We start from the raw sequence: 17,803 nt of genomic DNA on the forward strand, positions 1-17,803 counted from the left end.
CACTGCAATGAGAAGCCTGCTTGCCGCAACTAGAGAAAAGCCGGCCCACAGCAACGAAGACCCAACGCAGCCAAAAAAAACAACAGAAAAAAAACCCCAGATACTATAAAATTCCTAGACGAAAACATAGGCAGAACACTCTTTGACATAAATCACAGAAATTTTTTTTGGCTCCGTCTCCTAGAGAAGTGGAAATAAAAGCAAAAATAAACAAATGGGATCTAATTAAACTTAAAAGCTTTTGCACAGCAAAGAAAGCCATAAACAAAACGAAAAGACAACCTATGGAATGGGAGAAAATATTTGTGAACAATGTGACCAACAAGGGCTTAATTTCCAAAATATACAACAGCTCATACAGCTCAATATCAAAAAAAACAAAGAACCTATCAAAAAGTGGGCAGAAGATCTAAATAGACATTTCTCCAGAGAAGACATACAGATGGCCAACAGGCACATGAAAAGATGCTCAACATTGCTAATTATCAGAGAAATGCAAATCAAAACTACAATGAGGTATCACCTCACACCAGTCAGAATAGCCATCATTAAAGAGTCTACAAATAATAAATGCCGCAGAGGGTGTGGTGAAAAGGGAACCCTCCTATACTGTTGGTGGGAATGTAAATTGGTGCACCACTATGGAAAACAGTATGGAGGTTCCTTAAAAAACTAAAAATAGGGTTCCCCTGGTGGCGCAGTGGTTGAGAGTCCGCCTGTCGATGCAGGGGACGCAGGTTCGTGCCCCGGTCCGGGAAGATCCCACATGCCGCAGAGCAGCTGGGCCCGTGAGCCATGGCCACTGAGCCTGCGCGTCCGGAGCCTGTGCTCTGCAACGGGAGAGGCCACAACAGTGAGAGGCCCGCGTACCGCAAAAAAAACAAAAACAAAAAAACTAAAAATAGAGTTACATATGATCCAGCAATCCCACTCCTGGGCATATATCTGGATAAAACTATAATTCAAAAAGAAACATGCACCCTAAAGTTCATAGCAGCACTATTTACAATAGCCAAAACATGGAAGCAACCTAAATGTCCATTGACAGATGAATGGATAAAGAGATGTGGTATATATACACAATGGAATACTACTCAGCCATAAAAACAATGAAATAATGCCATTTGCAGCAACATGTATGCACCTAGAGATTATCATACTAAGTGAAGTAATTCAGAAAGAGAAAGACAAATATCATATATCACTTATATGTGGAATCTAAAATATGATACAAATGAACTTATTTACAAAACAGAAACAGACTCATAGACATAGAAAATAAACTTATGGTTACCAAAGGGGAAAGGGGGTGGGGGAGGGATCAATTCGAAGTTTGGGATTAGCAGATACACACTACTATACATAAAATAAACAATAAGGACCTACTGTATGGCATAGGGAACTATATTCAATATCTTGTAATAACCTATAATGGAAAAGAATCTGAAAAAATATATATAACTGAATCACTTTGCTGTATACCTGAAACTAATACAACACTGTAAATCAACTCTACTTCAATAAAAAGTTTGTTCTGAAAAAAAATTTTGTTAATTAAAGGTACGTTTAAGACATTCTAAACAAAAGAAAAAGATAAGCTATAGAGAAAATGTAAGTAACTAAGGAATTAAATATGGAATATATAAAAAAATGCCTACCTACCTCATTCTATGAGGCTAGCATTACCCTGATACCAAAGCCTGACAAAGGTATTACAAGAAAAGAAAATTATAGGCCAATATCCCTTGTGAATACAGATGCAAAATTTCTCAACAAAATACGAGGAAAACAAATTCAGCAGCACACTGAAAGCATTATACATCATGATTTATGTGGGATTTATTCCAGGAATGCAAAGATGGTTCAACATATAAAAAAATCAATCTATATAACATAATACATCACATTAATATAATAGAATGCAGAAAAAAGCCACATGATCATCTCAATTCACGTAGAAAAAGCATTTAACAAAATTCAACATTCTTTCATGATAAAATCACTTGATAAACTAGGAAGAGAAGAGAATGTCTCAACATGATAAAGGCCATACATGAAAACCCCACCACTAATGTCACACTCAATGATGAATGAATGAGAGCCTTTCCCCTAATATTAGGAAGAAGATAAGGATGCCTACTTTATGTCACTTCTATTTAACACAGTACTAGAAGTTCTAACCAGAGCAATTAAGCAAGAAAAAGAAATAAAGGGCACCCAAATTGGAAAGGAAGAAGTAAATTTATCTGTTTCAGAGGTGACATGACATTACACATAGAAAATCCAAAGGAGGCCATGCTTGCCTTCTGAGATGGACCACATTCTGCCTATGGAATGTGTATCTCTCCTTTCACTTTACTACGGCTTGCTTTTTGAATTCTTTCCTGCACAAAATCAAGGACCCTCACTTGATGGCCCATCCCAGGAACTCACCTGAGACCTGGGACATGACCATCTCTTGTGCCTCATTTTCCTGCAACCTCTTTGCAAAGGATATTAATAAATCTACTTCTTACCTATCACTTTCCCTCTTGCTGAATTCCTTCTGCTCTGAAACATAAAGAACCTGAGCTTCATTAAGTCCTGAGACGAGCTGTGTGGTTTCAATTGGAAGACTGCGGGTTTGAGTCCCATCTGGGGTGCAGTTTTAGCTCCTCCTCAAGGGATATACATAGCAATCTGATACAGTCTTTGAGTTCTGTAGGAACTAAGGCCCCCACCCAGATAGAGGCCAGAATGATGATACTGACCTTCCTGGCTTCAATACACTAAAGCTTGGACTCTGCCCACTTCTGCCCCAATTCTATGCTGATCTCCTCTACTCAAGCCTCTTCATGAGTATGCATGTACCCTTAGCTAAAAAATTCCCCAATTTTGCTGTTCGGGGAGACACTGGTTTGGGAAAGATCCCCCCTGTCCTTCGTACTTGCTGTAAGTAATAAATCCTTCCTTCTCCTGAAAAAAAAAAAAGAAAAGAAAATCCAAAGGAACCCAAACAAAACAATTGTTAGAGCTAATAAATGAATTCAGCAAAGACGCAGGAATAAAATCAACATGCAAATATCAGTTGTATCTCTATACACTTGCAATGAACAATTCAAAAAGGAAATTAAAAAAAAAATTTCATTCACAATAGCATCAAAAAAAATACTTAGGGTACATTTATCCAAGAAGGTGAAAGACTCGTATACTGAAAACCACAAAACATTATTAAAAGAAATTATAGAAGATACAAATAAATGGAAAGACATTCCATGTTCATGGACTGGAAAACATAATATTGCTAAGACGGCAATACTACACTAAGTGATATACATATTCAATGCAATCCCTATCAAAATCTCAACAGCATATTTTAATATAGAAAAACCCATTTTAGGACTTCCCTGGTGGCGCAGTGGTTAAGAATCCGCCTGCCAATGCAGGGGACACGGTTCAAGCCCTGGTCCGGGAAGATCCCACATGCCGCGGAGCAACTAAGCCCGTGCGCCACAACTGCTGAGCCTGCGCTCTAGAGCCCGTGAGCCACAACTACTGACCCCGCGTGCCACAACTACTGAAGCCTGCGCGCCTAGAGCCGGTGCTCCACAACAAGAGAAGCCACCGCAATGAGAAGCGCACGCACCACAACGAAGAGTAGCCCCTGCTCGCTGCAACTAGAGAAAGCCCCCGTGCAGCAATGAAGACCCAACGCAGCCAAAAATAAATAAATTTATTTTTTAAAAAAGTCATCGAACTGGATCTCCATGTCACTCCACAGAATGGTAAAAACATCGATTAGTGAAAAAGCAAAACTATACCGATGTATAATTTTAAAATACAAAATGTATATATTGCCTGTGATATGTGTAGCATTAATAAAAGTACAAAGCAAGCATAGAGATGGTTGTGGTTGTTTCTGGAGAGGAGAGAGAGGGAAGAAATGAGAGGGTGGCTTTTACTATATCATTAGCATTTTATTCCTTCTATTAAAAAAAACAGATCTGAAGCAAATACGGCAAAATGTTAACATCTGTTTAACTTGGCAGTGGATTTATGGGTCTCTTTGACATTATTTTCTGTATGTTTGAAATGTTTCATAATTAAACATTTTAATGGAAAAATCTTAGATCTCTCTGAAATCTTACTTAATGTACGAATTGAGATAGGGATCCAAATTTATTTAATTCCAGATGGCTAACCGATTGCTCCAAAACTCCCCGGAAACTGCACTTTTACCAAACGCTGTGCACACTGCTCCCGCCAAGGAGGCACCGAGAAGATGGAACTTCACCAGGCCTGCCCCGGAGTGGGGGATTCACTCAGTCACTCAGGCTACGAACTTGGGTGGCCCATCAGGATATAAAAGCGGCCACAGAGGAACGCCCTCAACTTTCTGCCACTAAAACCTCCAGACTCCCCAGCAAATATGCCATCTTTCTGTTCTAGTTACAAGCACAGAGCCGCCTCCTCAGGATCACAGCCCTGCCCACATTCTCTTCTCATTCTTTCTCCTGAACCTCAGCCTTGCCTCCTTTCTACTAGGTCCACCCAGCATTTAAACACGCTCCCATCTTAACACATGAAACAACAAGCACAAAGTCCCACTTTCCCAAGCCCACAGCCCTGCTAACTAGTGCTCGCCTTTTCCCTTCCCTTCACAGCCAGACTTCTTCAAAGATTCCCACTTCCTCACCATGTTCCTCAACACCTCAGCTTCACCAGCCCACTAAAACTGCTCTGGTGGAGATTGCCAATGACCTCTGGCATTGAGTCCAACCCAAGGACTGGTCAGGGGAGACTGGGAGCAGAGGACTTACCAATTTTCATCTGGTTCCCATCCCTACAGTCTGAATTTTTATTTCCATGTTCCTGTTTTGCTTTTATTAAAATAACAATTCCTATGATCACCCACAAGCAGTTTTTAATTCTCCACTTCCTTGAAGGTTCAGATGCAGCCAACAACACGGACCAGTCCCTCCTTGAGACATGTCCTTCCTGGGTTCCATGTCACCACAGTCTCCCTTCTGGTCGCTTCTTCTTGGCAAAGCTCCCTTCTGCCCAGGCTTTCAATGCTGGCTTCCTCACAGTTCTGTCCCACTTCTCACTATATCCTGTTTCTTGGGTGGGGGGCGGGGGGGGATTTCATCCATACCATGGCTTCAATTATTAACAGTATGTTGATGGCTCCAGCACTCTGGGTTCTATTTAGATCTCTCTCGTCAGCTCCAGACCCACAGATCCACAGCCTCCTCAGATATCTCTACTTGGATGCCTACAGCCACTAAAATCATTGTATTCAACATCAAAATCATCATTTTCCTTCACCAAACCTACTCCTCTTCCCACTGTACCCATCTCAAAAACAAATCACCATCCATCCAGTTGCTCAAGCCAGAAACCTGGGAATCTTACTATATTGATTTTGCCCCTTAAATCTCTCCAATAATTCACATGTCTTCACCCCTGGACCACCTTGTTTTCTCACCTGGATTACTGCAACCACCTTCTCACTGGTCTCCCACCCATTTGCTATGCTCCAGCCAGAGCGAGCCTTCAAAACCAACACCGAATATGGTACCACTCTGCTCAAAATACTTCACTGGCGCCCCCTCGTTTCTCCGATTGTCCAAACCCCTCAACACGGCTACAGAGCTTCATGACCTGTGCCTTGCCCCTAAAGACTGCCCAGCCTCATCTCCCACAATTCCCTCCAGTCACTGGGAACGGCTATCGATCCCTCCTGCCTCCAGGCCTTTTGCACTCACTGTACCTTCCGCCTGGAACGCCCTCTCCTTCCCACTGGTCTATAGCTGCTGGACTAACTCTTCATCCTTCAACTGCTGGTTCAAAGGCCACCTCCTCCAGAGGCCTCCCCTTGACCTGGACTCGATTAGTTCCTTTATTGTGTGCTCCCCTGTGAAAAGTGCCTCACCCATCAGCGAGTTTTCCCTGCTTCCTGTGGCTCTTTATTTAATGTCTGTCTCCTGAGAGCAGGACTGGGTCTCTCAGTCACCATTTCATCTCCAGTGCTTAGCACAGGGCATATGGTTCAGCAGATGTGAGGAAAGCTGCCTTCAGTTCTCGGCCTACTGGAGGTACAGACAAGTAAAGAAACAATACGATCAAGCGCTATAATAGGTCATATATGTGTGTGGATGCTGTGGGCTGCTGTAGTCTGAATGTCTGTGTCTCCCTAAAATTCGTATATTGAATTCCTAATGCCCACTGTGATAGTATTAGGACGTGGGGCCTTTGGGAGATGCTTACTTAGGTCATGACGATGGAACCCTCATGAATGGGATTAATGCTCTTATGAAAGAGACCCCACAGAGCTCCTTTGTGAGGACACAAGAAGTCTGTGACCTGGAAGAGGGCCCTCACCCAACCATGCTGGCGCCCTGATCTCAGACTTCCAGCTTCCAGAACTGTGAGAAATAAATTTCTGTTGTTTATAAGTTACCCAGCCTGTGGTATTTTGTTACAGCAGCCCAAACAGGCTAAGACGGGGATATATGTGGACGTGGTTGCATGTGTATGAAGCGCTGAGGGAACACAATGAACTTTCTGGGCTAGCCAAGAAAGGTCACGTAAAATAAAGTGGCCTTTGAAATGGCTCATCATTTCTTCCATTCATTAAGAATCTCTGGGCACCTACTTGGTGCCAGGCGCTGTTGAAGGCACTGAGGATACAGCATAAAATGAGACAGACATTGTCCCTGACTTCCTGGAGCTTATTCTACTGGGGATAGAGAGACAGATTAAACTCAAAAAATAAACTAATTTCAGGAAATGATACATGCACTGAAGAATATAAAACACCGTAGGTGTTTACCAGGATCAAGGCGGAAGGGTGTGTGTGTCTGTGTGCCTATGTTAGGTCTCCCTGTGGAGGTGTCGTAGGTGTATATAACCTGACAGGATGGAGCCAGCCATTCAAAGATCTCTGGGAAGATGGCGCTAGGCAGAGGGAACAATGAGACTCACTGGTTCAAAGGACAGGAAGAAGGGCAGTGGGACAGAAACGCAGTAGGATGTTATACCTCCAACCCAGACCCTGTCCCGGAACTCCAGAGTTACAGACGCAACTACCAACTGACCATCACCACTGGGATATCTAATAGGCATCTTGACCTTCATATGTCCAACACCAGCCTAGTTTCTTCCTCCAAACCCGTTTCTTCCCACTTGAGTAAATGACAGTTCCATTCTCCCAGCTGCTCAAGCTAAAATCCCTGGAGTCATACTTGACTCCACCTCGCATCCAATCCATCAACAAATCTTGGCTCTACCTTCAAAACAGATCCAGAATCTGGCTGCTTCCCACCACCTCCGCTGCTGCCACCCCAGCCTGTGCTGAAGTATTTGGATCCTATCCTTTGTGTGAGGCATAATTATTGAAGGCTTTCCAGAACTTGGCAGAGAAGGGACACTTGCTCATAGTGGTGTGCCGAAGCCAGGTCAGGCCAGTTCGCCAGAGCCAACTGGTAAGTTTTCAGGGATGTCGCAAGATGATTGACATCACAGTGATAGTATGAATTTTGCCACGATGGGGATATTTATACCATGGATACTGGCAAACATTACGTCTGGGCTTCCCCCTCCACCACCCCACCCTACCCTGGCGATCCCCGTGCTCCGCATTTACCAGCACACAGCTGCATGTGCAAATCTGTATTACGTGAAGATAATTCTTGTGTCACGTGGTTCTCTACAGGTGTTTATGTTTGTGAATACACATTAGAATCACCTGAGAAACTCTGCCTACCATACAGCTGTCTGCCTGAACTCAGTTAAGGACTACTGGATGGGGAACACTTGTTAAGAGGCTGTTGGCAGTGATGCAAGTGAGATGAAGGTACCAAGCATGGGAAAGAAGAGGCGAGTTGTGAGAGAAGTCTAGAAGTAGAGAGTGGACTTTGTTGTTGACCCTGATTCCTTTCTTCCATATCACTTCTCAGTTTGTAATCACAGGCTCATTTCTGTGATTCTTTAATCTCTGTCTTCCTCTCCTGACTGTAGTCCATGAGGGCAGGGGCTGCGTGTCTGCTCACCACTGTACCCCCAGAGCAGAGCCCAATACCTACACCAGCACGACCTCATTGCAGAGTCGTTAAATGATGAAAGGAGGACGATTGAAGAAGTAAGAGTCAATAATGACACTCAGATGTCCAGCTTAGGTGACAAAAAGGAGAAACACAGATAAAAGTGTGGTTGGGGGTCCAGAGGGGAGGATTTGGGAAATGTTGACTTGAACTGCCTCTGAAAATCCAGGCAGTGACGCGAAGCTAGAAATATGAGTCTTAAACTTAGAGTTTAGGGTCTGGGAGAGAAACTCTTGACTATACCACGCAACCCTGCCCTCTTCCCTTAGAATCTGAGTTGTCACTGGGCGAGTGTCAACTTCCCTCACCCAAGACTCACCCGAACCTCAGCCTCCCGGGGCCTCCCGTTGAGGTCGCATTTGGACCCGTTGCCATAGGTCTGGCTGTGGTAGCGTTTCAGGCGATGCTGCTTGGAGGCCTGGGGAGGACATCAGGCAGGAGGGAGGGGTGTGAGAAAGACAGCAAGGGGGAAGAAGAGCACTTTATCCTAATAGCCACCAAACCCCAAGAAACACGTCAGCTAATCCTGACCCTCCCCTTCTCGTCAGGGCTCTCAGTCTGCAGCCCAGACCCCTTTCTCTCCCAATCCCACACTCCTGCCACCTTGGCTGTTTCATCATTCCAGTCGAAGGCCGATTGGTAGTAGCCGAGATAGAGGACTTCACCTTTGATCTCTGAATCTGCAAGAGAAAGCACAGTGAAGCGTGGTTACCCTGTCCTCAGAGGACTAGGAGGGAAGGGAACTGGGGAGGCAGGTCACCTTCCATGACAGGTTGCTGAGGGCTTAGGAAAAATGTAGGCGGGAGTCACCTTCCATGTGGTACTGCTGGATGTGGCGTCCATAGCAGAATTCATATGTCCACCAGTCCTTGGTCTGACAGTAAAAAAAAATGAACAATCGGGGGATGGAGTACAGATGTCTCTTCTTGGAACCAGAATCTCTCCTGGCTCCAAGACACATAATCTCTCATTTACTTTTCATCTCCCTCTGCTTCCACACTCAATCCTCCAGGTTCTCGGTGAGGAGGGAGGGCCTGTTTGCCTTCTGTGACTTGGAGAGAGACCTCTACAGCCTAAGTGGTTTGCACCTGGAGGCTTTCCACTCTTCTCTTTTTATAAAAAAGTCCTTCTTTGGGGACCTCCCTGGTGGTCCAGTAGTAAAGAATCTGCCTTGCAATGCAGGGGATGTGGGTTCGATCCCTGGTTAGGGAACTAAGATCCCACGTAGCGTGGTGCAACTAAGCCCACGTGCCTCAAACTAGAGAGCCCACGCGCCCTGGAGCCTGCATGCCACAACTAGGGAAAAGAAAAACCCGCCCGCCACAACTAGAGGGAGAAGCCCGCGCGCCGCAGTGAAAGATCTCGTGTGCCTCAACGAAGATCCCACGTGCAGCAACTAAGACCCAACACAGCCAAAAAAAGAAAAAAAATCCTTCTTTGTCGTCCATAAAGATACGAAACCATGATATCCTTGTAGCATTCAGACCAGGGAAACATAGAATATTAAAGTATTAATTGAACTCTCTTATACTGTTTTAGCCACGGGGGATACAGCTGTGAACAAGATAAATTCTTTGACTTCATAGACTTACGTTCTAGTGCTAGGACTCAAACCAAAAATGAATAAACGGACGATTCAGTTAAAAAGATGATTTCAGATCATGAAAAGTGCCATGATGAAAATAAAATAGGATATTGGGCAGAGAGTGACAGGGGAGGGGGTGACTTTACCAGGAAGGCTTCTCTAGGGGAGTGCCCCTACTGCCCCACATTGACCCTCTTTAGCACCTTAGTCTTAGCTTAACCCTTATTCTGAGCTCTTCTAACTCTCCTCTACATTCAGCAAAGTGTCATCTGTGGTTACAGGATTCTTTGCTTCTTTCCTATCTGTACAATATGCCTACTCCTTCAATGGCCTTCTTAACTCCAACGGATCCTCCCCATCACTCCTCATTCACAGGCACAATGGTTCCCAAATAGATAGTTTCCAAGCCCTAGTTCCCTCCATCCCAGTCCCTTTCACCTTCAGCAGGCAGGGCGCATCTTTCATTGGGCTCAACAACTCAGGGATCCCAGGCCCTTGGTAAGCAGGTGCCTCCTCCTCCCTTTCACGCTGGAAGTGAATAGCTCCAGCTGGCAGGCGACATTCATAGCGCTGCTTGTACTTAGAGGAGACAATCACCACGTCCGAAGCTTGGCTCTGGGAAAGAAGTGGGGGTCGGGGGGCAGGGAGGCAAAGAGAGGTTGGGATCAGGGAGAACAACGAGATCCCTCTTCATATCCTGGGGAAGAGCCCAGTCAAGACAGAGAGAACCACAAGTCCTCCAGCTGTGTTTAGCGAGTGAGGGGCGAGGGCACTCCCACTTCTCCACGGGGGAGGAGTCTGAGTGTTTCAGTCAGGAACTGGGACCTGAAGTGGACAGTGGGAAGCCCCACCCCTCCCAGGCCCTGGCCCCAAGGGAATGGGTCTCTGATTACGACCCTCCGGAGTCCTCATAAAACCCCTGCTCAACTTCCCGATTCTCCTTAGGCTCCCGCCACAGACTCCACAGCTGCCCTTCTTCCTCTACCTTCTCCCCCTTCCCCTTCTGCCCCGGACCCTCGTCCCCTCTACGCCTCCTCACCTGCCCTCCCATGACAGGCAACGGCAGTATCTCGATTCCATAACGCATCTCACTCAGCTCCTCCAGGTTCAGGCTCCCGACACCGCCGGTCAGACTTGCGGGAAACAGGAGCCCCAGAAGTAGCAGCCCCAACAGACTGGACAGCAGCGTTTCCGCCGCCATCTTTCGTTCCCCTTCTAATCCAGAACAACTCCTTCCGCCCTAAACCTGGCGGCGGCCTCACCCCGCCCATCAACGCCACAAGGTGTTATTGGCTAAATGTTCTGTCCCTCTTATGTGCCCTAGTCCCATTTGCTAATGTGGCTCCAAAGCCCACGAGGAGGTGGATCACGACGATTAGCAAAACCACTCGCTGCTCACGATTGGTCAGAGAGGCCAACCAATCACCAACGATATCGGACCCCCTCCCACCCTCTATCAGTTCCAGAGAGGCACCGTCTACCCGCTAGGCCGAGTTAAGCAGTTTTTCTCGGTCCTCGCCCAGCTGTAGTGCGCATCTCTAATTGCTTTTTAAGCCTTTTCTTGTATTGTGTCCGGCCGCCGGCAGGCGGAGGATTGAGGCGTATGGGTGCGTGCACGCAATACTCCTGAAAGCTGCTTAATACTTGTGGCAAAACAATTATTATATAATAGTATTCCTCTTTTCACATATACATACAACTTAAGGGCAATCTGGTAATTTCTGTCAAAACCTTTCAGCGCGATCCTGCAGTTGTCGTCTAATAAAATCATCCTAAAGAAATAATGAGGACTTCCAGTTGAAAACTGGGAGCTGGGGGGAGAGGGGCAGGCGGCGAATGCACGTATTATCCTCCAGGCCATGTAGGAACAAAGGGACAGGGAAAGGAGACAACAGCAGCAACATTTTAGAAGCTAGAAAGCAAATGGAGGAATGGTAACTGATTTAGCAAACCTGTGAAATTGATTCCTAAACAAACATAAACATGAAATGACTGTATCTTTGGAAAAACTCATCTGGAGAATCTGTCCAGCCCCAAAAAGAAATCCCAAAGATACTCTCATCAGGCTTCTCTTAAAGAAATAGGTGAAGGAATCCTACAATTAAGCCCTTGGCCTATGTGCCCCAGCCCTCACACAATCTTTCCAATCAGCTTTTTAATACCCTCATTCTAAAATATAAGCTGACAGCCAAGGATCATAAAACATTTAAGGAAAGTATTTAATGTACAAGGAAGACACCAAAACAAGCAAGAAGAAAAAGAGCAACTTAGAGGAAACAAATTGCAAGGGAGAAAAAGCAACTGAAAATTAAACAAAAAATCCATCAAGATCCTCGGAGAGATAATATATTGTGTGTGTAAGATAACAACAGGAATCTATTTTTAAAAGTAACTACTATTCAGGTAAGAAAAAGAGAGCTCTTGGAAATCAAAACCATGATAGCAGAAATAAAAATTCAGTAGAAAGACTGGAGGATAAAGTTGAAAATCAAATTCGCTCTACCTTAGGAGAAAATTAATAAAAAGCAAAGGATCAGTCCAGCAAGTTGAACATCTGAATAATGACAGTTCCACAAAAAGAACAGAGACTCAGAATGGAAGAAATCATCACAGAAATTATTTTAAAGTATTCTCCTGAAATGGAGAACTGAGTCTCTAAATTGAAAGGGCACACTGATAGCAAAACAAATCAGGCCCACACCACATCCATCATTATAGAATTTCAAAACACTGGACACAAACAATTCTAAGAGCTTCTAGAGAGAAAGGACAAGTTGCATACAAGGATCAAGAATCAGAGCAGTTAGGCTTATCAAAACATTGTAAGATAGAAGACAAGAAAGAATGGTTTCAAATTTTTGAAGGAAATTATTTCCAGCCTAGAATTCTACACACAGCCAAACTATGATCTGATTATGAGTCCAGAATAAAGACAATTTCAGACATGCAAGGTCTCAAAATATGGATATTCCACGCATTGTTCTTCAGAAAGATAGGAGAGGATTTATGACACCAGGACAAATGTTAGTCAAAAGACAGAAAAGGTATGAAATCCAAGAAACAAGGTATCCTGCACAAAAGAGAAACAAAAGGAATCCCCAAGGCGATGCTGAAAGGAGATTCCAAGTTGTAGGGCAGGACTAGAGATCAATTCGTAAGATTAGAGCAGTTCAGAAGGATTTCGGAGTGATTTCTTTAAGAAATAAAACTGATTGAATACGAATACATTTGAACTTATTGAGAACAGATTTGTTTAACCAGAGGAGAGCCTGGGAATATATTAATGATAAGTATCATTATGTAGAAAGTTAAGGGGGAAAAAGACATTAATTCCAACGAAAATAAAAAGTTGTGTTGGAAAAGCTAAACAGACTTCTTTTTTCTTCAACGTGGTTGGTTATCCTCACACTAAAAACAACTTAAAATGCTGAGTAAAATATAATTATCTTCCTTCTGAAAGCATGGTAAAGCCAACAGGACAGTGGAGAATTAACAGGCCAAAATCTAAATGAAGTCAGAAAACCTAGAGGGTTTTGACAGTCAAAACCCTGTAGTCACATTTGCTTGGAAGGCATTTGCCAAAGTTGCAGAGTTGACCTTTGTTTTTTTTTTATTTTAATTTTTAAAAATTTTTATTTATTTATTTGGCTGTGTTGGGTCTTAGCTGCAGCATGCGGGATCTTCGTTGTGGCATGCGGGATCTTTCGTTTCCGTGCACGGGTTCCTCATTGTGGTGCACGGGTTTCTCTAGTTGCGGTGTGCAGGCTTCTCTCTAGTTGTGGTGCACGGGCTCCAGAACGCGTGGGCTTAGTAGTTGCAGCACGCAGGCTCTCTAGTTGTGCCGTGTGGGCTCAGTAGTTGTGGCGCATGGGGTTAGTTGCCCTGCAGCATACGGGATCTTAGTTCTCTGACCAGGGATTGAACCTGCATCCCCTGCATTGGAGGGCAGATTCTTAACCACTGGACCACCAGGGAAGTCCCCAACCTTTGTTTTTTTAATGTATTTTTTGAACTCTTTTTAAAATTGAAGTATAGTTGATGTACAATATTATGTAAGTTACAAGTGTACAATATAGTGATTCACAATTTTTAAAGGTTATACTCCATTTACAGTTATTATAAAATATTGACTATATTCCCTATGCTTTACAATATATCCTTGTAGCTTATTTCATACATAATAGTTTGTATTTCTTAATCCCCTACCCCTATATTGCCTCTCCCCCTTCCCTCTCCCCACTGGTAATCACTAGTTTTTTCTCTACATCTGTGAGTCTGCTAGCTTGTTGTATTTTTTGGATCCCGGATGTAAGTGATGTCATACAGTATTTGTCTTTCTCTGTCTGACTTATTTCACTCAGCATGATACCCTCCAAGTCCATCCATGTTGCTGCAAATGGCAAATATTCATTCTTTTTTATGGCTGAGGAGGATTCCATTGTATACATATACCATGTCTTCTTTATCCATTCATCTGTTGATAGATGCTTAGGTTGCTTCCATATCTTGGCAATTGTAAATAATGCTGCTATGAACGTTGAGGTGCACATATCTTTTTGAATTAGTGTTTTTGTTTTTTTTCAGATCTATACCCAGGAGTGGGATTGCTCTATCGTAGTTCTATTTTTAGTTCTTTGAGAAACATCCATACTGTTTTCCACAGTGACTGCACCAATTTACATTCCCACCAACGGTGTACAGATTTGAGCTTTGTTGATGTGTTTTTGTTTTCTAGAGGATGGGACAAAAGGTGCACTAGAGGTGGAGACTGAGAGAAAATCCTCCTGGTAGTGAACCTGTCCCCAGGTCCCCAGCTCCAGGGAACTGCAAGGAAGGTTGCCTCAGTGCCAAACAAAGGAGAATTTGTAATCACAAGTAGGCCCCTAAAGAAATTTACAGACCAATTTCACAACATTTAAATGGCTTTAAAAAAATTCAAGCTGTAAATTTAGATTTAAGTGGTTCCGAGGAGGAGAAAATAATGGCCCAGGCACTTGGCAGAAGCAAATGCAAATCCACTCTGGAAAAATATCCCCTTCATCCCAGGCACCAAAGAACTCCTACAAATCATTTTCCAAGGGAAGTTAGTAACTCATAATGAAAAATCACTAAACCCAAAAGGACATAAGACACTGTGAATGAGAACCAGAAGAAACAACAGCAGAAACAGAGCCCCAAAGAATTCAGTATTGTAATTACCTGACACTGATTATAATTATGCTTACTATACTTAAAGAAATAAAAGAAATTTGAAAATATATCAGAAAACAGGAAACTATAAAAATAATCTAACATATTTAAAATAGAGTTTCTAGAAATTAAAATATAGAGTTTTAAATTAAAAACTAAATAAAATAACTAAATAGTTTAAGAAGCAATTATTCTTCAGAGAAGAATTCCAGCTAATAAGAGCAGAAGGAATGATATACTGTCATCATTTTATAATCCTAACGAAATAATTGATCGAGGCAGTAATCATCAATGACTGTCAGAAACATTAGCTAAGAGCCTTATAGATGAATCAAGCTGACACCATGTGCATACACTGATAAAACTTAACATCATGAAAAGAGGAACAACCAGACATTATGTGCTTCTTGATGGGATACAGTAGGAAGTACAGAGCATTATCTACAAAGAATTCTTGCCAAAAAACCAAGACTCTGTATATAACTACCAGTTTATAGGAAATATGAGAAACAGGACAATATGTTAAACAACACCATGAGAATCTAGAATAAAAGAGGATCAATATTCCAGTTTCTGCAACAAATATATTGCAAGAAAAAAAGGGGGAAGAGGACTGTTATAGGTTAAAAGAGGTTTAGGAAATGTATCAGTCAAATGCAATGTATAGCCTTGTTTGGATCCTGAATCAAACTACCTAGAAAAAGACTTTTATGAATCAACTAGGGAGATTTGGACACTGACTGGATATTATATGATATTAAGATATCATTGTCAATTTTGCTAGATGTAATAATGGTATTATGGTCATGTTAAAAAGATACTCCTTATCTCTTAGAGATACATACTCGTGTATTCATCAGTGAAAGAGTATAATGACTGGCATTTGCATTAAAATAATTCTGTGGGAGTCTGGGAGAAGTGGTGGGAGTATAGATGAAACAAAATTGACCATATTTTTAGTTGAAGCAGCATAATAAATACATGGAGATTCATTATCCTTTACATTTGATTGTATTTGAAATTTTTCATTTAAATTTTCTTTTTAAATACGCAAAGAAAGTTTAAACTTAGCTGAAGATAGGATTAGTGAAGTAGAAAATACATAAGAAGAACATAGCCAGAATGAAACACAGAGCAACAAAGAGAAAAATATGAAAGAGAAAATAAGACATACAGAGAGTAAAGTGAGAAAACTGGTTAGAGTCCTGGAAACAGAAAGAAAGAATGAAGCAAAGATAATTGTTGAGCATATCCTAGAACTAATGAAAGATACAAAATCCACATATTCAAGAGGCCCCCCCAAAATTTAAAGCAGAATAGATGGAAAAGAAGTCTATACTTAAGACATATCACCATGAAACTAAGTGACACTAATGAATAACAGCAGATATTAAAATCATCCAGGGTATGGGTTGGATGGGTGGATGCATGTGTCAGAACTCATTGACCTACAACACAGGCCCATGCATTTCACCGCATGTACATTTACCACAATAAAAATAAAATTAGGGCTTCCCTAGTGGCACAGTGGTTGAGAGTCCGCCTGCCGATGCAGGGGACACGGGTTCGTGCCCCGGTCCGGGAAGATCCCACATGCCGCCGAGCGGCTGGGCCCGTGAGCCATGGCCGTTGAGCCTGCGCGTCCGGAGCCTGTGCTCCGCAACGGGAGAGGCCGCAACAGTGAGAGGCCCGTGTACCGCAAAATAAGTAAATAAATTAAATTAAATTAAATTAAAAGCTGCCAGAGAAACAGATTACCTTCAAAGAAGCAGCGGTTGGACTGAGAACTGACTTCTCAAATGACACCAATGGAAGCCAGAAGACAATAAATGATATTGTCAGTGTGATGAAAGAAAATAACTGCCACTGGGAATTTTATGGCTAGTGAAAATATCTTTCAATAATGAGGGAAAAATACAAATATTTTCAGACCAAACGAACAAAAAAAAAAAACAACTCCCCAGGAGGGTTTGCAACCAGTAAAGATATACTTCAGAGGAAAGGACAGGGATACAAGATGGAAGGTCTGAGATGTAAGAAGGAATGAAGTGGAGAAATAGGTAAAAATCCTACATGATTATTGACAGCAGAAAAAACAGTGCTAATGTCTTCTGGGGTTTAACTATTAAGATGGAATCAAAACACACCAAAGCAATAACACACATTGGGAACTTGATGAATAAAGTAAATTGTTCAAGGTTTCTTGTATTGTCTGCATGGAGAGTATGCTGATTATTATGTCTTTTGGCTTCAAATCCACCCTTCTATATACCACTGTGATGTTGGAGCTGGTATTCTGAAAACCACATTTCATTTTTTTTCTTTTAAACAGACTTTATTTTTTACAGCAGTTTCAGTTTCACAGAAAAATTAAGCATAAAGTACAGAGAGTTCCCTGTCCTCACACATGCAGAGCCTATCCCACTATCAACATCCCACATCAGAGTGGCACATTCCCTATAATCATTGGACTTACATTGACACATCATCGTCCAAAGTCCACAGTTTACATTAGGGTTCACTCTTGGTGTTATACATTCTATGAGGGTTTTTTCTTTCTTTTTTTTCCTTTGGCCATATTTGCTGTGCACCAGTCTCACCAAGGAGCCCTGGCTGTGCTAGGTGTACAGGAAGAGCCTCTCACCCATGTCAGTGGATACTTGGTCGACATGGAGGGCCAACAAAAGCATGGCTGCAGGCCAGCCCAAGTGTGGACCTGCCCTATTGGCCACGGGTGCTGGCGCCTCCCTGGAGACCTCCTTGTGGTCCATGGGGATCTTGAGTTTCACCATCTCATACTTCTCACCCTCATCCTGCTCACTCTTCACCAGAAGCACCAGTCTCCTCTTGTATCTCTTCCTCCTCTTCCCCCTCCTGTTCCCACCTCCTCCTCCGTCTGCTGTTCACCAGGCATCTTAGTGTCCTTCAAGGTCTCTCCTGTGGC

The 17,803-nt window shown here is 42.9% G+C and overlaps 1 protein-coding gene across 4 annotated transcripts in view; it reads right to left on the reverse strand.

Annotated features, from left to right (window-relative positions):
• OS9 (OS9 endoplasmic reticulum lectin) overlaps positions 1–10,896 on the reverse strand; it is a 29,531-nt gene extending 18,635 nt beyond the window's left edge. For 2 of the 4 annotated variants that reach the window (XM_033866386.2, XM_033866385.2), the window contains exons 1-5: positions 10,709–10,896; positions 10,108–10,284; positions 8,895–8,958; positions 8,688–8,764; positions 8,404–8,502 (exon numbers count right to left, since the gene is read on the reverse strand). In XM_033866386.2, the coding sequence (XP_033722277.1) occupies positions 8,404–8,502; positions 8,688–8,764; positions 8,895–8,958; positions 10,108–10,284; positions 10,709–10,870 (579 nt within the window). In that variant the 5' untranslated portion in view covers positions 10,871–10,896. The remainder of the gene's footprint in view (positions 1–8,403; positions 8,503–8,687; positions 8,765–8,894; positions 8,959–10,107; positions 10,285–10,708) is intronic. The other 2 variants (XM_033866389.2, XM_033866387.2) reach the window with 1 other exon arrangement.
• Between the last annotated feature and the right edge of the window lie 6,907 nt (positions 10,897–17,803).

This window comes from Tursiops truncatus, chromosome 11, assembly GCF_011762595.2.
Source record: "Tursiops truncatus isolate mTurTru1 chromosome 11, mTurTru1.mat.Y, whole genome shotgun sequence".
NCBI classification, from domain to species: Eukaryota; Metazoa; Chordata; class Mammalia; order Artiodactyla; family Delphinidae; genus Tursiops; species Tursiops truncatus.